This window comes from Pelobates fuscus, chromosome 1 (genome assembly GCF_036172605.1).
Source record: "Pelobates fuscus isolate aPelFus1 chromosome 1, aPelFus1.pri, whole genome shotgun sequence".
In the NCBI taxonomy this organism is placed as follows: domain Eukaryota; kingdom Metazoa; phylum Chordata; class Amphibia; order Anura; family Pelobatidae; genus Pelobates; species Pelobates fuscus.
This window is the reverse complement of record NC_086317.1, coordinates 221,818,110-221,841,155: the sequence shown is the minus strand read 5'-3', so window position 1 is coordinate 221,841,155 and position 23,046 is coordinate 221,818,110. Positions and strand designations below refer to the sequence as shown.

At 36.3% G+C, this 23,046-nt stretch overlaps 1 protein-coding gene across 1 annotated transcript in view; it reads left to right on the top strand.

Moving 5' to 3' along the window:
• Positions 1–23,046, top strand: part of GRIK3 (glutamate ionotropic receptor kainate type subunit 3) — a 506,016-nt gene that overhangs the window by 440,939 nt on the left and 42,031 nt on the right. Inside the window, exon 12 of the mRNA XM_063454917.1 lies at positions 22,571–22,689. Within this exon, the coding sequence (XP_063310987.1) occupies positions 22,571–22,689 (119 nt within the window). The remainder of the gene's footprint in view (positions 1–22,570; positions 22,690–23,046) is intronic.

Below are 23,046 nucleotides of genomic sequence, written 5' to 3'. Positions count from 1 at the left end.
GTTCCCCCATGGTGGAGAACCCAAATAACTAAAATGGGGGGGGGGGGCGGGACATTCGGTCCCCCCCCAGGCCACCACCCATGACTGTCGGTTGGGGACCTTAATTAAATAAATAACAGAGGGGGACCTAACATCCCCCCCCCCAGGTTCCCACCCGTGAGTGGCGGGTGGTGACACTAATTAAATAAATAAGGGGGGGACCTAATGTCCTCCCCAGGTCCCCACCCATGAGCAACAGGTGGGAACCCTAATATTTAAAGGGGAGACCTAATGTCCCCCCACAGGTCACCACCCATGAGCGGCTAAAACAATGTAAAAATAATGTTGCTCTTTGGACATAATGCACACATTTTGTGTTACGTTGATTTGGAAGGATTGGGAAAAAAAACAGGTTGAATTATTTACATCTACTTTTACTAATCAGGAAAGGGCTGGCAACATTTGGCCTGAGTAGGCTAATTAATGGCTCTTTGTGCATGAACCTCACTCAGTGGGGATATTCCTAGTCACTAGTGGAGCATTCAATATATGGATCTGATTAATTTAATGCTTTTGGTGTTGCGAGGTATGGCATCAAATATGTACATACGACATCTATAAGTATGACCAGTGTGATGTGTGAGCATTCAGTATGACTACGAAACACAAATTGCGTTTACCGCAACTCCATTGCCACCAATGAAAGTTAGAGTGTTTTTTGAAAGAAGTAAGCACTGTCTCATTTCAGACTATAGTTATTTAAAATATGTAATCTGGCAACCTAGCCAACCCCAGATACTGCAGTTCACTGGGAAATGTACAAGTGGACAAGTCCAGACCCTGAGAACAATGTAATTGCATGTCACCAGTCCATGTATTAACACACACAGCGCTAGGTTAATAATTAATTAATAAAGCTCTAAGCTAAAAGACATTCTAATACAAACCTGTTATTTTAATGTGCTGAAGAATAATATGAGGCTGCAGCCCATAACCACCTAAATATCCCTCCAATACTAGTGGTCCAGGGTCAATTGCCACCTCCCACCACCTTGCCAGCGCTTCCATGTTACTAATAGTAGTGTCTTAACCTTTTCAAGACCAGGATAAAAACCCTTTATTAGCATGACAGCCCTGGCATGTCATTACTTAATGCACATCTTTTCTCAGCTAGATCAACATTGAAGTGTGCATACATAAATGCAATTGTGTCACGCTGAAGGAAAACCATATGCAGCATTTGAAAGTCAAATTGCCAATATGAACTTATACATTGGTATATTTTGGGAGTGTTGTAACTAACTGTCAGCTATAAAACTGGCTATTTTGAGCACTAAAGTCAGCGAAAGCTTTTACGTTGATGATAGAGCTTTACTCTAATAATGTCTTCGAAGCCACATCATGTCTTAATAGCTGCTTCCCCACCATTTTGTGCACTAATGTTAATGCACACTTTGAAGTTAATCATAACAACTTAATTTACAGCGTTTTACATGATGTAAAAGTGATTTTATATGTTGACAAAAAATTACTTTGCATGTACATAAGCAAAGATATTGGATTCGGTTCTATGAAAAAAGCCCACACCTAGAATTTGAGCTATATATGTCTGTTCAACCATAATTTGCATGAGAACTTCCCGGATCCCCTAGATCCCCATAGGAAAGCATTGAAGACAGGGGATGAGTGTGGGCAGAGCTGAGCCAGCGCCGAGGAACATCAGCGCTGGACCCAGGTAAGTGACAGGAGTTATTAACCCCTTCTGCACCAAGGGCGAGTGGGGCTTGACAGAAAGGGAAGCTATAGTGCCAGTAAAATGATTTTTCCTGGCACTATGGTTTCCTTTTAAGCAAAAGCAAGTGAAGAATTGTAAATTTTTTAGCAATAGGACTATTCCATGGACATGGGCCTGGAGCTGCAGTTCCATCAGCCCCTATGTTAATTCAGCCTATGTTAATCCGGCCCTGCTATATTGAATACCCTGGTTTGCAAACTTTTGCAAATGGTATGCCAAGATGGGGATAATTCTCTTTCCTGGGCTACCATACGTTCTCAAAGGCAATATATGCCCAGCAAACCAATCTGGCAAATTTCAATGTGTAAAATTGTAATGGGCAAGCTCTTTATATGACCCAGTTATTTTCCAAAACACAAGGAAACCTGTACATAGGGGGCATCATTGTTCTCATGGAACCTCACAGCATATAAATATGTCTGTTTTATTTCAGTAAAAGCTGAGAGTAGTTTGACATTTGACAGTTAAAATACCATGCAGAAGTTGGAAAATAGCCACATTTCTTACTATCTTGCACTTTTTTTTTAGATTTTATTCAAATTAAATTATATTCCATATATAAATTAATATTTGATGTGAAATAAAATTCTTGTTTCTCCAGAAAAAAAATGATAGGTTTTGTTTTGGTCAGGACTTGTACGATTGCCTCTGTCCTTAAGGGGTTAAAGCCATTTTGTTTAGCAGTGAATTATTATACGTATAACATAGCAAAATTATTATTTAATTATACATTATAAATTCACAATGCAAATTGTTGCATATGAATATGAGATATTTTAATAACAAAATAAAATGTTGGTAATACTATTCATGCTCATAAATGTAAAAATTACTATATGTGCATATTATTCAGTGTGGGCATGTTTCTTTGTGGGCTTTATTCTGTGTGGGATTTTTTATGTCTGGGCATTTTTCCGTGTGGGGATTTTTCCATGTGGGCAATTTTCCATTTAGGCACTTTTCCTTGAGTTTGTACTTTTCCTTGTGGGCATTTTTCCTGTGGGCATTTATGACAGTGGGTTTTTTTCTGTGTGCAATTTTCATGTGGATTTTTTTCTGGTCACCACTGGATTCGTATGGTTCCTAACATGTTACTGCACTGGATCAGAACGGTGGATATTATAATTATTTACAAGTTTTTATTATTATTGTTAATAACAACAGCAAAATATACCAATTTAAAAATATCAGCGTTAATAAACTTGTAATTTATGTAAAGTGGGGTTTAGTAAAAAATAAGTAAGACTCCTTGTGGGGAAAAAAGGCCATACGTTTACAGGGTTCCCAAGCAACCTGACTAAGGAACAATACTGCCACAAAACAACTTTGTTTCCCTTTAAATTAATTGTCCTGAGTATATTTTAAGAATAATGGTTTATTGTCCTCCTTGAAGCGGTGTGAATCAGTAATATTTTCACTATGTTTTGTAAATGTTTTATGTTAACTCTCTGCTGCCCCTAAGTGTATCTTAGCATTTTTTTTCACTAGATATGGAAAGTGTACATTTCATGGAAATTCAATCTTTTTTGATACAAATTAAATTTTTATTAAGGGGTTAAAGGACCACTATAGGCACCCAGACCTCTTCAGCTCAATGAAGTGGTCTGGGTTCCAGGCCCCCCTAGTTTTAACCCTGCAGCTGTAAACATAGCAGTTTCAGTTTCATTGACGGTTAATCCAGCCTCTAGTGGCTGCCTCCCTGACAACCACTAGAGGCCGCTTTCGTGATTCTCAGTGTGAAAGTCACACTGCGATGACGCTGGACGTCCATATGAAAGCATTGAGTAATGCTTTCCTATGGGTGCTTTGAATGCGCACACGGCTCTTGCTTCACATTCACATTCGGAGCTGACGTCGGCAACGGGAGGAGAGGTCACCAGCGCCGAGGGAGCCCGGCGCAGGATTAAGGTAAGTGGTTGAAGGGGTTCTACCCCCTTCAGCCCAGCGGAGGGGTGCTCAGAGGTGGGGGGGAGGGGGGGATCTAATAACCTTATAGTGCCAAACTAGTTTGTTTTCCTGGCACTATAGTGCTCCTTTAAGGGTCAATTTTATTGATATGCTTGCTGAAAGAGTAGGATTACAATAAATGCACAATTTTAAAGAAATAATAGGGATTAGATCAGATCAACCAAAGCAACAAACTTTGGTCCGTTAATCCAGATAGTCTGTTTATCATAGAAGAAGAATACAGGGACCAATTGTGCTTCATTCTTAAACTACACCTGTGACTGTAGCTTCACTTAGCGTTCAGTCTGACAAACACACTCACTATGCACTCAGTAGCCACTTTGTTAAATAAGACTTTTCTGTACCTGCTTGTTATTACAAATATGTGCCAGCAAATAAATGCATAAAAGCAAGCAGACATCATCCTGAGTTTCATTTCTTGTTCAAACCAAACATTAAATTGGGTACAAAATGTAATCTAGGACTTTACAGTGGAATTATTGTTAGTGCTAGACATGGTGATTTGAGTATTATAAAAACTGTTAATCATCTGGGGTTTTATGCAACAGTCTCTCTCTGGAGTTTACAAAGAATGGTGAGAAAAAACAACAACATGCACTGAATGACAGTTCTGTGGTTAAAACTGTCTTGTCAATGACAGAGGTCAGAGACGACTGCGCAGACCTAGTCAAATTGATATGAAGATGGCTGTTACTGAAATAGCTATGTGTTACAAAATTGATATGCAAGAAGAACATCTGAGAATGCACAACACATTGAAAGCTAAGAATAGGTTACAGAAGACACAGGCACAGCAAAACTGGACAAAGAAAATTTTAAAAACGCTGCCTGGTCTGACAAATCTTGGTTTCTGCTGTTACATGCAATATGACTTCTGCTGCACACAACATCTCAAGTTGGTTCCTGGAAAAATGGCAATGTATTCAGTGTACTCAAATACTTTCACAGTCACCAGGTCTCAATTCAATAGAGCAGTATTGCAATATAGTGGAATCTATCCCTCCATCCATATTATTTTTAGGAATTTCGGTATCTAATGAATACCCCCAAAGCCTTGTTAAATCCATGCCATGAGGAATGCAAGCCTTTCTTGGTCAGTGATGGCCCAACCCTTAATTTTACACATTGTACTTGTTAAAGTGGACACTGAGTGAGTACATATGATGTTGCTGTTAGACTTGTGCAAGTCAAAAGATTTTGCTTGTTCAGACCCAAAAAAATTCGGACAAACTTATTCAGACAGAATGTTTTTGCCGTGACATTTTCGTTAGCAATTTTTTGGGGGTTGCAATTTCCCAGGTACAAGCAGTGGCACTGAAGCACAAATCAAATAATCTGTCTGTCACAAGAAATGAAAAATAATCTCAAATCAATAAAATGTTTCTAGTGAATCCTAGTTGAATCAAAGTTTGTGTAAGTAGCAGTTTCAATGGCTAGGCACAGGAGTAACCTAAGTCTCATTGATATTAGGATTAACCCCTTAAGGACCAAACTTCTGGAATAAAAGGGAATCATGACATGTCACACATGGCATGTGTCCTTAAGGGGTTAATGACCCAGGCTCCCACTCCCAGACACACACAACAATGGCAAAATACACAATCACTGCTAATCTGTCTTACTCAATAGCAGAAGTCATTTTGGAAGAAATGCTTGGAACTATATAATTTTTTTACTGCATCTCTTTTCTTCCCTCCCTCTATTTGTCACTTATTTGAATCAGTATTTAGTGGTTGACCATCAAACATACATTTTCCTTCAATCATCACTGATCAGAATTCTTGACCATCATGAAAAAGTAACCTGCTTATTTACCCCAAAAATAAAAAAAACGGCACGAATCTAGGTGCTATTTCTAGACAATTAACAAGTACCATTATCCTATGATTTTGTTAACATTCAGGTAGCTAGACAGACAGACTGATCAATTCTACAGCAATCCTACTTTAATCGTATAAATCTACCTTAACGTTTTAGGTCTGATTTCATGTATGACTGACTTAGGTTCAGAGCCCATTTTCTTAGCTAAACCTGAATATTCACACAATAGCCAGTCTGCTTCAACTAAATATATAAAATTGAAATCATGGACATGCCAAGAGAGACAGAACATGGATTTTGGCAACTGATTGTGTCATCACAAGCTAGCCAAGTGGGTAGATCCAAACCCAGATCAAAGCCCAGTATAAACCTATCTTGCTAGTTTGCAGGACTATCCCATAGATTTCTGGATAGAACAGTGGTCCAGCAAAGCACAATAATGTGATGCTTATTCTAAAAGTGTTTGTTGTAAGAACCAGAGAACATAGTGAGGTAAATTTAGGATAACTATGTGAAATATTTTGTTGTCCAAGTAGTTAAGGATGCTTTGAATTCCTTGCAGCAGAAGTCTAGCAACTGAAACTCGTATTTGGAGAGAGATTGGTATTTATTTTTAATTATAAAATATTTTACCAACAAAGATACATTGAGATTTATCTCATGTTCAAGTATGTCCTGGGTATATAGACCAGGGCTCTTACATTACCCACCAGTGTATCACTTCTCATCACCTAAATACTTTCATGTGGCCCACAGCCAGCTGTCCTGGTTTGAGCAGGGTAGCTGGCTGGAGAGCAATGTCGTGGAGACAGCCACTAGAGACTGGATTAACCCTGCAATGTAAAGCCTGCAATGTTTTCAGCTGCAGGGTTAAAACTAGGGGGACCTGGCACCCAGACCACTTCATTAAGCTGTACTGTTCTGTACTCTGCCCTTGGGTTTTTATGTCCAAGATGCATTATTTTGCACTTATCCACATTAAATGTCAGTTGCCACAACTCTGACCATTTTTAGTTTACCTAAATCATTTGCCCTTTGGCTTATCCCTCCTAGAACATCAACCCTGTTTCATATCTTAGTATCATCAGCAAAAAGACATACCTTACCATCAAGACCTTCTGCAATATCACTAATACAAATATTAAAGAGAATGGGTCCAAGTACAGATCCCTGAGGTATCCCATTGGTGACTAGCCCATGCTTCGAATATACCCCTACAACCCTATGTTGCCTGTCACTCAGCCACTGACTTACCCATTCAACAATATTGGAATCCAAACTTAAAGACTGCGGTTTATTGATAAGCCTTCTATGTGCAACAGTGTCAAAAGCCTTACTGAAATCTAGGTAAGCAATGTCTACTGCACCACCCTGAGCTATTATTTTAGTTACCCAATCAACAAAATCAATACGATTAGTTTGGCATGATCTCCCTGAAGTAAACCCATGTTGTCTCTGATCTTGAAATCCATGTGATTTTAGATGTTCAACAATCCTATCCTTTAACATGGTTTCCATTACTTTCCCCACTACTGAAGTAAGGCTTACTGGCCTATAGTTGCCCGACTCCTCCCTACTACCTTTCTTGTGAATGGGCACTACATTCGCTAACTTCCAATCTTCTGTGACTACTCCTGTAAGCAATGATTGGTTAAATAAATCTGTTAATGGTTTTGCTAGTACACCACTAAGCTATTTTAATAACCTTGGGTGTATTCCATCAGGTCCCATTGACTTATTTGTCTTTACTTTTGACTGTTGAAATAAATAAATTCCTCTGCAAACTCACATGTAACAAATTACTAATTTGTCCTTTTTCCTAACTGAGGTCCCTTTCCTTCATTTTCATCTGTAAATTCTGAACAAAAATATTAATTGAAGTAGTCAGCTAGACCTTTATCCTCTTCTACATACCTTCCTTCTTTTGTTTTTAATCTAACTAATCCTTGTTTTTCTTTCCTTTTCTCATTTATGTATGTAAGAAATGTTGTGTCCCCTTTTTTTACTGACTGTGCTATTTTCTCTTCTGTGTGTGTTTTGGAAGATTTTATAACTTGCTTAGCCTCTTTCTGCCTAATCTTATACATCTGTCTATCTTCCTCTCTCTGTTTTTTTTTTTTTTATAATTACTAAATGCTAACTTTTAGTTTTTTACTATTTTGGCCACATCTGCGGAGTACCACAGTGGTTTCTTTAATTTTTTGCTTTTACTGACAAGCCTATTGCAATTTTCTTTTAGATACATTTTAATCGATTAAATAGCTTTAACCTGCAGTCAAAACCCGTGTTCATTTATTTATATTAGCCGGACTAACAGTGAGTTTATCTAAAATATAACAGGTGGCCTATGAGTACAAACAGATTTTCCCTTGGTTTTATTTTGTTGTTCCCTACACCAAAACAGTATTCTTTAAATGCATTTATTATTTTTTTTTAAGTGATTGATTATCATTAGGTATATGAGGCAAAGTAAGAGTGTTTTAAAAACAGTTAAAAAAGTATATTAAATCTTTATTTTATTTTAAAGCTTCTTAGCAGAACACACGGCACTGAGATGTTGTGAAAACATTTGTTTTCATCTTCAGTACAGTACTGATTAAATTTTTACATACACAGTAGAAATTTGATAAGCTATGCTGCATTATTCTGCTTTCCTGTACAGAGGAATATTACTTCTCATACACAAAGTGGCAGAATATTTACAAAGCATTTATAGGGAAATTACAATTGCATATTCAATATTGAGCAACTTTGTTAATGGCTGTCAATGTGTGATGAATAATTTTGACGCAATCTTAATCCCACCATTCCCATATTTTCAAAGAACACGTTTGCCATAAGTTAACATTGGTTTGGATGATTTTAATTAGAGTTATAGACACTGTGACTTGACTCACAAACTTAGTGAATTCAATACCTCAAAGGTCTTTAAAACCCTTTTCTAACAAGTAAGCAATACCCAGAAATGTTTTTCATGTACACAATATCTTAAAGGTCTATAGAGAGGAACCTTAAAGAAACACACACGTCAAAGTCCGTGTGGACATAATAGATGAATAATACACATATCATACCTTAGCATCATTAATGCTTCTTGCCATCTCTTACCTTTGACTTCTAAAGTAATTTAAAAGTCTAAAATGGCACTGTTTTTTTTTTTTTCACGTTAAACTTGCAATATTGGCTTATCAAGCAGAACCATGCAACATTAACAACCACAGTTTAGGCACAGATTTAAGATAATAATGTTTTCTGAATTTGGTGGCATTATCAGCAGAAAAAAAAAAGATTCATGAAATTGGGATTGCGATAATTGTGTTAACTGTTACACAACCAAAAGCCAGAAAACTTTATTGATATGTCAATACCGTCAGATTGCAGAGTAGGACTAAAATGTCTAAACCCTCTTTGGTGTTCAAATAAGAATTAACAAAATCAGCATTACAGTTTGCTCTGTGATACATTGTCCCATCAACAATGCTGTCCCAATATACTGAGAGTTAATGCCAGAATGCCAAGACAGTCTTCACTGAACAAGATAAATTGTAAATTGCAGATGCTGTGTTGGCTTTGATAAATTCATATTATAAATCATGAGTAACCCCTAAGGAGGCAATTTCCTGAAACAAAACATGTAGGAAGCTGAAAATAGGCAGTCCTCCAGTCATCAAGTACCTTCTGTGGTACTCCAGGGTGCCTATTCATTAAGCAACTTTTATAGCCAACTTTAAAGACAAGTTATTGGACAAATGTTGTTTCAGGTTGGATTTTGCCTACCAGAACCTTCAAGAATAGATCCAAGATCTCCTCCCAGAAGGAGACTACTTTGAGACAAAAGCACCACATATGCCCATAAGTTCCCCTATTGCCTCAACGTCCAGAACAATTATCAATTATGTTTAAAAGTTAGGGTTAGTTAGTGTAATGGTTATTGTTTGGTGATACTGCAGGTGTAGTGTAGGGAATGGGATTAATGCTTACTGTAATGTGAGGGTTAATGATTATTAATAGTTTTATTGTTAATGTCATAAAAAAACAAGGAAAGCTGCACCTAAACATGCATACATTATAAGGGTGCAGCTGGGACCAATTAATTCAACATACAGAGTCCAGCAGAATTATTCAACTAAACAATAGCTTTAAATTGCATAAAGTGAAATAGTTATTAAACACACCTTACTTTGGTAAAAAATAACAGGGATTTAGTTGTAATTTATGATTATACATTGCATAATCTTGCCACAATACAAACATACCACTAATAGCTGCTCTTATGAGATTAATCCACTTATATGCGTAGCATATCCATTATATAGAATAACATTTTCAACTATTTTTATGGGTTTAGTGCTAGTTTTTATTACAAGCACCCAGTTTATATATAACAATAAACCATCGAGTTTATATAATATATCATTAAGTGATAATGATTTGTAGGAGTAGTGTGTAAAGTAGTGTAGGGGGTTAAGAGTCAGTTTTACTATAAGTTATATTATGAAAAGTAGAGGGCCAAGCACTGATCTGTGATATGTCCAGGAACTATTCATAGTTTTGAATCCTTTTATAATACCTTTATCTTTCCTTATTCAAATCTAGACAAATCCTCTGTTACATCCGTATCTCAGAATGACATAACAGAAATATAGTATTAATGACAATAAAAGAAGGAAACATAAGCCCACTATACAGAACAAGGCAACAATAGGATTTTACTTTCAGGAGCTGTTTTGCATGAGATTATTTTGTAAGCAGTAAGCAGTATTGAATCCTGGCTGCCTTGAAGACTGCTTCTAAAATACAAAATAAATAATAGCTGTGGCACAGCCAACAGCTCAAGGAAGAATATTCACATAATTTCCTAAAGAGCAATTGTCTTTATGGGATAGGTCATGTGTTGAACTATACAGTTTTTTTTGAGGACCAAAGGCGGGATTGCACATATTGATTAATAACTAATAGTAGATCTCAACTGATGAGTCATCTATTGCTTATAAAAATGATAGGGACTTGCTACACAATTTTTTTTCTTTGTTTCTGTTAAATAAAAAGAGAAATCAGAATAATAAAAAAAAAGAAGGTTAGAAAGATAGGAGGAAATAGAGTAAAGGAGAAGAATGGTTAGCCATATGCTCCCTTATCGAGTTATTAAGCCTCCATGATTTTTATGTAGCTCAATTTATTATGAAAATAGGAGTCACCTCTCTCCATCTCCTAGCTATGCATAGGTATGCTGCAGTGCAAATCCTGTGTGTGAATTGCAAACCATTAGTTTTTTTTTCATTCAGGAGCACTACAAAGGGGTCAGGCCTAAATCTTATGCCCATGACTATGCATATATACGGCTATAAATAGTTGTATTTTTAAATGCTTACTTTATTTTATAATACATTTAGCCTAATATCGAATGTAAATGCTGTGCATATTATGTGCATAGATACTCATTCATTGGCTGAGAGCAATGAGCTGAATGAATGACAAGTGGGATTGGCATCTAGCTTCCGAAGCTCTACAAAACCCAGATGCCATTCAGCCAGCATTAGAGGAGGTTTGTAGCACAGCCGGACTCAGGTAAAATGGGTTGCCCTTTACCAGAGAATGGTGCCAGTTTGACACAATGCAGTATATGACTGAGACTAGAGACTTTGGTTTTTGCTTTATCTCCACTTTACCCAATAAGTTCATTATAGTATATTTGTAAAGTCACAGCAACTGCTGCAGGAGTTGACAGTAATAGTGTTCAATAGCTGACAACAAGTAAGTTGAACATTTGCATCTAAACATTTTGTGTTTGGCCTTTGTAGAGCTAAAGTTGAACTTTTCAATGACTGTTTTTCTGTTCTGACATCGAAGACATCTATCCCCTGTGGCCATTCTTCTGAAATCTCCTTTGTGTATTTGAAATCAAAAGACATTTCAATTCATTAAATCTGGTAAAACATTTTAAGGTGAATTAAAATCTTGCCTCTGATATTTATCAATACATAATTGATTTCTAATGACCCGTTGATGACAAAGTGACAGATATAGTTGTAACACCCTACAAAGGTGCCAATTTTGTACAACTTTAACCTTGCAATAGTGATCTATCAAGCCCAATATCACTAGAATAAGAGTGGTTAGGCACAGTTTTACACCTATAATATTTTCTGACTTTAGCCTTCTTATAATTAGATAAATAATAAATGAAATGTGGATTGTGATTGCTTTTGCATGATATCACCTGAAAGTCAGATGACATTGTCAATTGGTTACGTAGTCAGATTATAATTTACCCCTTCAAAGGTTTACTCTATGCAACATGACTACTTCATTGGTTTGAAGCAGTCATGGTGCTTGGAGTCTGTATACAGAGGTTAACACCTTAGCTGCTGGAAGTGTAATCTCGATCAGCATCATTAGCCAGCCCAGAACAGGCTGGCTAATGTCAGTTCTACACAAAATGCACGCATAGTCAAATGCACGCTGGCAGTCAATGGCAGCATGGCCTGCCAGGGTTCCACCCTTGTCTTCCCCTCAGTCCTCCTTCCCACTCAGGTGAGGGAGAGTGACATCAGCTGGGAAAGAGCGGCTTGGGGAAAAACTTAGCTCTGGTGCTGTAAAAAAATTTACGTTTATGCATGTTTATTTTTTATTTTTTTGTTTTTTTGGGTGGTGTTTGGAGGCGGAGTGGACAACCACAGAAGAATATGCAAACAAAACCAGTGATTTATGAATACACATTTTTTTGGTTGAAGTAACTCTTTATGACTCTTTATAACTAAATTAGTTAAATACTAAGAGTAGACAGGAATCTAATCAGACCCTCATCTGTCATACGTGATGGCTTGATGGCTGTCAATATTCATGGAGGTCTCCAAGCCCATCCTGCAACTACTTGGCCTAGGTTTTGCAGATTATATCCAAAATTACACATGTAGTGGATATTAGTTACCCTGTCATAAGAGACAATGTCCTGAGCTCATCTTAACAATGGTTCATGATTCTAGATGTTCTGATCTGGTGTTTGGTTCTACCAAAGACAAGTCATATTACTATGTTGTAATTTCTATTTGACTCTGATCTCTTACCTTCAAATGATTTCTGTTTTTAGATGAGTAATATGAGTTTGGTTTATTGATATTCACTGGTTTTCCATTGATCCTCACCATTTAAATATTAATTAAACTTTGAAGGCTACCAGTTATTTCCTTTCATATTTTTCATCCTTGTGCTGTACATCATGTCCTAAAGCTTTCATTTTAATGCCTTGCCAAATTGACAATGTTTCCTCATGAAATGATTTGAAACTATTATTTTATTTATTCTTCTTTTACTTTGTATTTAATTTATTTCCATTTTATGCTCCTCTTACCTCAAATGACTGTGGCATGGGCAGAACATTCAGGGTGCATGCACTAATGCCTTGTTTCATTTTGGTAATTCAATACTCTGTAATAACCTCCTTTTCAGGTCAGTGCTATTATTTTATATAATTACTACATTGCTCACTATAAATATAATGTATACATGATTGCAGCTGGATATCCCTTTCAACACTGCTCAGCTTTAGTGCCATTTTACACAATTTGCAGCTGTTCTCAGATTTAAGTAGGTAGTACATTGAGTTTTTTTTTTTTTTCTTTATTATTTGTCTTTCCTTTCAAAACCTTTCCCTGACCTACTAATTCCAGCCCCTGGTCTGATCAGTTTTTTTTTTTGTTTTTGTTTTTTTTTACATATTTGTTCCTTTTATTAATTAAATAATTTCAATTCTTGCCATCTAAATGGGTAGTTTTATTTTATGCACTTACTTAACTATTACATACTGCAGGAAGACTTCAAGTGTGTGTGTTGCATGTATTTTTTGTTGACATCATAATATGCAAGGATTAATGGAATACTGTACTGCATGCATTGTTGAGTTCCACATACAAATTGTTTATTGCACCTGCTCTTTCTATTGAATTGTTTCTCATGGAGGCTGGGGTCATGTACCCAGTAACATGATAGACAGGAAAGAGCAGACATCCATATTTATTCAGATTTTTACAGTCTGCAATACTGATTTTCATATTTTATGCATCTGAAACTGTTCAATAAATATTAAAAAAACAAACTTTAAAATTTCCTGTGTAATTGAAAATTATTTTTTGTAATGCATTCCAAAACGTAAAAAAAAATAAAAAATAGGTGTACTTTTCGTGATATGGATACCATATTCAAAGAGAAAAAAAACAAGTAACAAAATAGATGAGAATTAACAACAGCTCAGTTAGTCTGCCCTTTGGTAGGTCCCCGCTCAGATCTCAAACTGGTTTTAGCTCATCTAGTGCCATTACAGAGAGAGCATAACTGAAGCATAATAGACTGGTCCCACCCATACAGACAGTCCAGATCTGAAATGGCAGCAAGTTCCCTCTGCACGAGAGACACAGCAACCTCAGACAATCATTTCAACCTTGTAAGGTATCCTCAGTGAGATATAGCCAATATCCCTATAGGCACCGTGAGCAAGGGATCCACGTCTGGGTTGCACTTTAAACTTAAGGAGAGAAAAACAAGTAGCAAGAGAACTTGCTGGCATTTTGGATCTGTACTGCCCATATGGGTGGGACCAGTCTGATATGCTTCAGATATGTTTTCTCTGTAATGACACTAGATGAGCTAAAACCAGCTTGAGATCTGAGTGGGGACCCACCGAAGGGCAGGCTAATTGAGCTTTTGTCCGTTCTCACCTCTCTTGCTACTTGTTTTTTTCTCCTTAAGTTTAAAGGGCAATCCAGATGTGGACCCCTTGCTCATGGTGCCTAGAGGGATATTGGCTATACCTCACTGATGATACCTTACAAGGTTGAAACAATCATCTGGGGTTGTTGTATCTCTAGTGCAGAGGGAACTTGCTGTATTTTGGGCCTGGACTGCTCATATGGGTGGGACCAGTCTTATATGCTTCAGATATGTTCTCTCTGTAATGGCACGAGATGAGCTAAAACCAGCTTGGGATCTGAGCGGGGGCCCATCGAAGGGCAGGCTAATTGAACTGTTGTCTGTTCTCACCTCTCTTGCTACTTGCTTTTTTTTTCTGGATACCATATTCATTCTTTATATTTAAAATATAAACTTAGAACGAGATAAATGTCATGTATTTTAAAAAGTAAATGCCATTTCTTCATAGTTTTAGAAATACTAAGCAAAAGCTGAAGTTATATTTAAGATTTAATGGAGCTTTGATTTGTAATTCGCAAAGACCTCTGCTATGAGCAGAAAACATTTTTGAAAGTTTTATACTTTCATAAAAGTCACATTCATTTTTTTTCAGTTATTACCCTATAAAGTACATGTAGTATCCATACATATAGCAAAGTTGAGCCAAATGTGATTTTCTACCTACAGGCATTATGAAAATCTCATGCATTGGTCTGAAACTTGGCTCCCTGTTTTAAAACAATTTAGTTTAATTTTCTATTAGCGATAAAGAAAGTATGAGCTTTATCTATTCCAGGGGTAGTTTACCTTCGGCACTCAAGATGTTGTGGACCACATCTCCCCTGATGCTTTGCCAGCATTATAGCTGCAAGAGCATTGTGGGAGATGTAGTCCTGGAGTACTGAAGGTTGCCTACTGCTGATCTATTCTTTTGCAAATGTATTCTATTGCAAATTCTCAAAATAACACCAAATATATTATTTGCATCAATATTTAATCCTTCAACACTAATGATGTAAATGTAAATGTGGTGTGGGAGACGAGGGATTTACTTAGCCTTCTAGAATTGTACAAACACCAATGGGTCAATTCTTACAGGGCCCCTTACAATCTTGGCACAAGCATATATGAAGATGCAACAACACTCTGCAATATCCCTTTAACTACAGATGGCTGAAAAGTATATTTTCTGTATATATTATTATTATTTATACCTTTATGTATTCTCAATGTTTATATTGATCAGAAAAATGTCAACAGGTTTCTTATAAAGGCATATATGCTTGCCATTGGCCATTATACATTCTAAATAGTTATATACATTAACAAATAAATGTTTTATTTTTAGGTATCCTTAATAATCTATATATAACAAAATGATGCTTAGTGCAACTAATATGGACTACATGTGCATTAGATGTTCCAAATACATTTTAATACATTTTGCATTTAATGATTTTAATGCAAATCATTTTGTAGTTTTAATATAAGATTTAATAGAAATATTTAACTTTTCTTTGAGTGGGTGGGGTGAGGGTTGTGTTTCTCTTAAATAATACAGAGATTACAAAGGTAGAAAGCACTTGCCAAGTTAGCAAATTTTAATCATCTGATGCTCAGTGCCACTTAAGTTAAGAGCAATGTTTTAATTGGTGCCTTAACTAACTGCCACGTTTCAACCGTATTATTTATTATTAAATCATTTTTGAATTTTAGACAAAATGCACCAGATGTGGTGGTTTTACATTTTTTATACTGGAATTAAAGATTCTTATGAAAGCCAGTTTGGCCAATTAAATGTACCCACAATTCAACAGTAAATTCAATACCACATAAGGGCAAACAGCATGACCAAAGGAAAGCAAAATGACTGAGCTCAGATATTGAGATTTGGAACAAGGAAGAATAATAACAAGATAATGAACATAAAGGCAACTGGCAAGGGAATAAGGAATAATCATTAAGATACAGGGGTCATATGAAAATGAAACCCAAAAGAAAAAGAAAGCATGATATGGCCTGTCAAGTTGTTGCATGTAACCCAAAATGCAGTATTTATAGAGGCATACTAAATAATAAAGTCCAAGGCAAACAAATCCAGATAGGAGCAAGGCAAAGGCAAAGTCAGTGCGGTCCAAATATTAAAATCCAGGCAGCAAGGTTCAGAAATGAAGAGACAAGCTAAGGGTCAGGAAATCCAGAAAGCACAACACAATGTGTTTACTTTGCAACAATAGCTCACTTGTTCACAGTTTAAATAGGGCACCTACTAGAGGCCATGCCTATTTTGACACCCCTATAGATTTATAGGCGAAATTGAGGGCTGTCATGTGGCATAGAAGGGGTGTGCACGTCTTGCTGATGTCTTATGTTGTCTTGGAGATGTGATGGGAATCAAGTTTGAAGGTTGAAACCAGCCTCCTGTATTCACATATGCACGCATTTCGGTGGCATCCACTCAATGGTGTCTTTAGAGCAGAGAAGGAGTTGAGGTAAGTCATGACATAGTCACCTTAAAGCAAACAAAAAAAAAAATGAAGCTACGCATTAGCAGATATTTAAAATTTGGTTTGGATATAGATTCAGAGAAAATTGTTTTCTGATATTTTAAATTGGTGAAATATTAGATTTTTTCTGGAAGGTAATTCCATAGGTGTAGAGCCGTATTTGATATACTTGCTTCGATGACACAATGCAGAAGGACTGCTTAGGTAGTTTAAGAGTTTACAGGCTGGATATGAATCTTGTTATGGGAACAATTATACTCAAAAAGGACGAGTGCTAATAATCCAACTTACAAGATAAATATGGTGAGCAAACACTGACCCTCAATTCTTGAGAGGTAAAACAATTAAATATAGCAAATAGAGGTTGTGCCTAAAAATTATGTGATATAAAATGTCTTTCTGACACTGTTCAGAATTTTTACTGTCCACCATGTGGTTTTATTTCAAACTTAGACATTTCATTTGCACATGTAAATAGGCAAAAAGATGAGAACCAACGGTGTAGTATGTTTATGGTATAGGTATGACACACAACATAAACATGTGGATTTCCACTCACATTTAGTGGGCTTCCAACCAGCTCTGGCTTTAACATTGTACAGTGGTACAATCCACACTGGTGGCTGTGTGAATGTTACAACCTCTTCAGCAGCCAAAAAAAACAACAGAAAAAAACAACAATTGGGCTGTCTGATGCAGTGAGTGAATAATATAAAATCTTTTTTATAAAAAAGATAAAATGGGTACTCACATTTAAGAGAGTGGTTAGACCGCTCAGAATTTCGAGCATGGATGTTATAAAATTACCAGGGATAGTGTGTTCAGGAGTCTTCAACAGGATGTTTTTAAAATTGGCAATAAACAATATATATATATATATATATATATATATATATATATATATATATATATATATATATATATATATATATATTAATATATATAAATTAATTAATTATAAGTGAGTGCCAAATACACTTTATTGATTACAAATAAATGTAAAACGGAACAAAATTCTTGCTTGTGTTCCTTGGACTTTTTCCATAGTTTTCCTTCTCTATTTATCACATGGTTGTTAGGTGCAACCTGTATTTGTTATATAAGGGGCACAATTGTACAAGAGTGTTAGCCAGTTTATAGATTTTAACACATCACAGTGTGACATAGAAGATCAAGTAACATGGTGAACTATGTAGCATGTTGATTTAACTGAAATGTATATTTAGTAAAGATACATTTACTATCTCATAATTATCAGTTATTGGCATTATCCTTTTACAGGCTTTATTGTGCTTGAAAGGGTTAATTATAATCTTTGTATTGGGGCTTGTATACATATTCGATGAGTTGTTTATGTGTGCTCCTGACATTGTTACAACAAAGCTTTATTGTAATTCAGCACCATGGACAGATCATTGTGACACATTCTAAAACCCAATGCAGTACTCTCAGTGTTTAAACACAAAGAGCATTACCGAACTTCTTTTACACAGAGGCTCAAATGCAATCTCCAAAATCTAGTGCAAACAAATAGATACATTTCTGCCTCATTTGTCCTAGTGCATTGCCCCCCTAAGCGCAATAAGTCTGGCATCTGCTCAAAGATACTGTACATCTACTTCATTATCTAGTTACCGGCCTCAGCAAATGCACTCTAGAGTACATTATCAATGCTGTTTCTCATGACATAAATGAAAGCTATTAGCCCTTCAAAGAACTCTCCATACAAAGCATTTTTGTGGAGGAAATAACTTTAACATTTGTCATATCTTTTGAATGTTTTCACAGCATGCAACCTTTGGAAACGTCCTGCAGATACCAAGCATGTGGAATTGTTTTTATACAGTACCTTTTCTTACATAGTAAAATATTAATATTAAATTCTTATCCAAACGATGTGTTTCAAGATAGAATTCTGATTGTGATAATCAGATACTTCTCCTGTAGCTGTTTATTAATACTTCATACTTGCGGTTCTCAAGACCTCAGAAGTCTTCTTACAGAGTGCACTTCACCACATAAAAATTTCATGGCTTTAATCTTTGATGTTGTATGTGTGTTAGCCTGCAGTTCTGTTTGCTAAGTAGCTTACTGGACATAAATGCAAGGGGTGACTTTGTAGTCATGCAGTTGTCTTTGATCTGTGAGGGCTTAGTGTATATAACTGGCAGAGGTCACTTCTCCAGTGCAATCAACAGAAGGTCATCGTTGAGATGCACAAAGAAATTGTGCTATGTAAAAACAGCAATTCTGGTTTGGTATTAGAATAAAATGGAATGCATGTTAAGTATGTTTAACTTAACTTTATTGCTATCTAGTGAAGGACAGGTAACATGGTTTGCTGTTTTGTTTTACATGATATCAATATTGGTTCTAATAACTACACAGTAACTGGTGGTAACGTGAAAAAGTGTTATTGGAAATATATACCGGTATGTAAATATAGCTGTATTAAAAATGTTTTACATTAACTTTTGCAATCAGGTTTCACTTTCACCTTAATTGTTAATTGAATGAATAAATCCCAGCCACACTACAACAGGGAATTAATATGAATTTCCATGAGAATGACCCTAGTTTTAATGAATAGTATTGGAGGCCAGACTTTTATTGCATTGCGCAAGGATTGTGAAACTAAGAACCTTGATGACAGTTGCAGTCCAGACAGTTGCAGAGACTCCTGAGACTCACATGTTATGTGAATTCAGAGTGATTTTCAAATTTAAGGATAACATAACCTACCTGAAAGCATAGTGGACTGTCAGGATAAAATATAATGCAAACCCAAGATTGAATAGAGAAAACAGATTGGAGCACATTGCCTTTTGGTGGCCAGGCTTAACAGAGGAGCAAAAGAGTAGGCAAAAACATGCTTACAAAAGTCAAGACTAGCAGAGGCAATCTATGAACCTCACTGGCTAAATAATGCTGCTTCCCATACAGACCATTATCCGGTAGGTTTTCAATCCCTATGCAAGATGACATGTTTGGTTATTAACCCTGTAAGGACACAACTTCAGAAATAAAAGGAAATCATGATGGAATATTTCCATCATGTGTCCTTAAGGGGTTAAAGGTACACTGTACAAACCATAACAACTATATAACATTAAGTTTTTTTTGTGCTTCAGCAGTTTCCCCCTCCTTAATGGCCCCAAATTACTTAATTTTAATATTTAGAAGGCTATTATTTCCCAGCTCTCAGCATATGTCAACATACACTGCATGCGCAGTAAGATCAACAATCAGTCTTGAATGCAATTATTCTCTATGGCAGCATCATAGGTGCATTGTGGTAAGCACTGCACATGTGCCTATAGTCTCTAGTGCTGCTCTTTGAAGAGCATCGGATTGGACCATCATCCTGGAGGAAACTATGGCAGCACTGAAGACGACTTGGCAATGGAAAAAAGGTGAGTAAATTATGTTTTTCTTGTTTCATTTCTTTTCATTTTTACAGCTCTCATTAAGGGAATAACCCTGTTAGCTAGGGACATTAACAGGGTTATTCCCAAATGAGAAGGTGAATTTATAGATAGTTTTAAATATAAGGTGAAAATAGCTCAAATGGAAACATTCTCACAGTCACCTATGCATTCAGTTTAGCTACTCTGGCCTTAAATTTAAAGATTCACTTTGATGTAACTTTTATGTAACTTTGGATTCTCATTTCAGTAAATAACCTTTTTACGTGTATGTATTCCCTATGCTACAGTGCCTTTTCAACGGGTAAAAACTGAGTCTATATCATTTACATGTCTATTCACTAAGCAAACATTATAAAATGTAGATACAAATATTAGAGTTAATAAAAAATTTAATTTCATCTCCCTTAAAAATTGTATTTCTAAATCAGTAGTTTTGGTGTCATTTTAGTCTGCTTATTTGTGAATATGTCCTTCAGAGAAGGATGGATCTACTGTTACAACTATTAACACGTATGTTATTGCAATGTTTGCCTAATGTTTTGTAACTGACTATTTCCCCCTTTTCTTTGTATTAAAGTTTTATAGTAATGCGTCAATGTGCATTCCAGGCTGGAAGTGACCCAATCGCTTTAATAAATTACATAGATAATGCATTAAAATGTACAAAAACAACTACCGTAATCCAAAATAATAGATAATGTTATACTCATATTTGAACTTGCTGTATTTGCCATAAGTTCAGAGGTTTTAAATTTACATAAAGTAGCACAGCCTAGCCAATGAAAGTGATCAACCAATAAGGATGCTCAACTAACGTTTATGGCAATCACAGTGCTTATTTTATCTAAAAATCACAGTACATTAAACCTGTATGGGGAGAGAAGGGGTTTCTGGAATCTGTAGTTTTGTTATCAACTATTTATTTATACAAGTATTTGTTGAATACCAAGTCCCAGAAAGCGTTTCGGTGTTTCCTAGAAACACAAACAACTGTGATATTGGTAAATAAAAATAGGATAGCTGTAACGGACCGTTTTGCTCACCAGAGGTTAAACACCGTTTAGGCGATATTCCCCTTTCCAGACGCCCAGGCAGCTACTACAAACACCAGGTTTACACTCCTGGCAGTCAGCATACAATCCAATTCCCCCAATAACGAAACGACACTTCGTTTTGACGGTCAAGCAGAATCTCACTGCCCTGGCACATACAGCCTCTTTTATTCCCAATCCACAACCACAGGACAGCACACAGGGTTTTACAGAACAACCAATCAATCCGTACAATATACACAGACACTCCCACACAAAATCATCCCCTCTGCCTGTGATATGATTACTGAACACAATGGGTAATCTCATTATCACAGGCAGATGAATACAGTTTTTACACAATATTTATAACTTCTAAAATATACATGTCACAAACATAAAACATACATTTTCATAATCCGCATGCGAGAAATAAACACATACTCAAAAATCAGGGCAATCGGTTCAGGGGTTAAAAAGTTAGATGGAAGTCCTTAATGACCGACCGCAAGCACATTTTCATGCCCAAAACAGTTCCATAGATTTGGGCTGTGCAGTCGGTCTATTTCAGGCTGAAAAATTGACTAAGTCCCATTCGAACGAGCGTTCGAATCTTCGAACGGGACATAGTCTCTGCGGCTGCAAAATTCTTGTGGGAGAAGGTAAGGCTCAGCGGTGTTCGCAGAACTGTGTAGCCGATTTCAGTTCCATGAATTTGGCTACACATACCGCTGACCGCATGGACTGAACCAAGATGGCCGCCGCCACATGTTCGTTTTTCGAATGGCGGCCACTTCGACTACTTCGGCACTTCTACGGCATTCGAAGTGCCAATTTAAAAGTACAAACCCTTTCTCTGGGAGCTAAAGGGGCAGCAGCAGCACAACAAAAATCTATTATGCCCAAATCTGCTATTTAAAGGGCCAAACCTCCCAGGGACCATAATCACAGGGCAAGAGGCTGGCAAGCAGTCTTCTCCAGTGCACGGTGGCGAGGTTGGTTTCGCCACAATAGCATATAGAATTTTCTAAAAAATCATTCATCTTCCTTTTATACTCATAACAGGTTATCCATCATGTTGCTATACTTTGTAAATACACAGTTTAAGGTTTTTATTGAATTTCATTTTGATTGCTCTTCATACAATTATTTGACTGTAGGATATTACAATTGTAAAATAAAAGCAGTACAGACTATTATTCAGATCCGCAATGTCTTTCCACTTACTATTGTTCAATAAAGAGAATGATATCATTCTGTACAGGTATATATACTTGTTCACTAGTAGCAATGTGAATACTATAAACCAATACAATAAAACAATGTGTTACAGTAAAACCTTTTTCTCCGGAACAGGTTTAGTCCATATGAATGGTATGATGCACATCCCTGCAACCCGGGAACGGACATTGTGGAAAACAACTTCACACTCCTGAACAGTTTTTGGTTTGCTGTTGGTGCATTAATGCAGCAAGGTAGGATTATTTTAAAAAAAATTACATTTATATTTTTTATCTTTTATTGCTATAATAACGTATGCACAATTTTAGATCTTTTAGAAATATATATTTTTTTTTATCTCATTGCCATTCCAAATTGAGCTTTCGGTTTAATTTTGAAAGCTGTAAGATTAAATAAAATCATCAAACAACTACCAGCTAACAAAAGACTAAATCAGTGCAAGAAAATAATGTTGTCACCTTCATGTCACTAAGCACCGGAGAGGAACTCTGTCACAGTTTGCTGTCACAAGAGAAACATATTTTTTATACCAGACTGGAGCATTGTCTCCAGCAATTAATGAAATGCTTGTCAACACTCTTGTCTTGCAG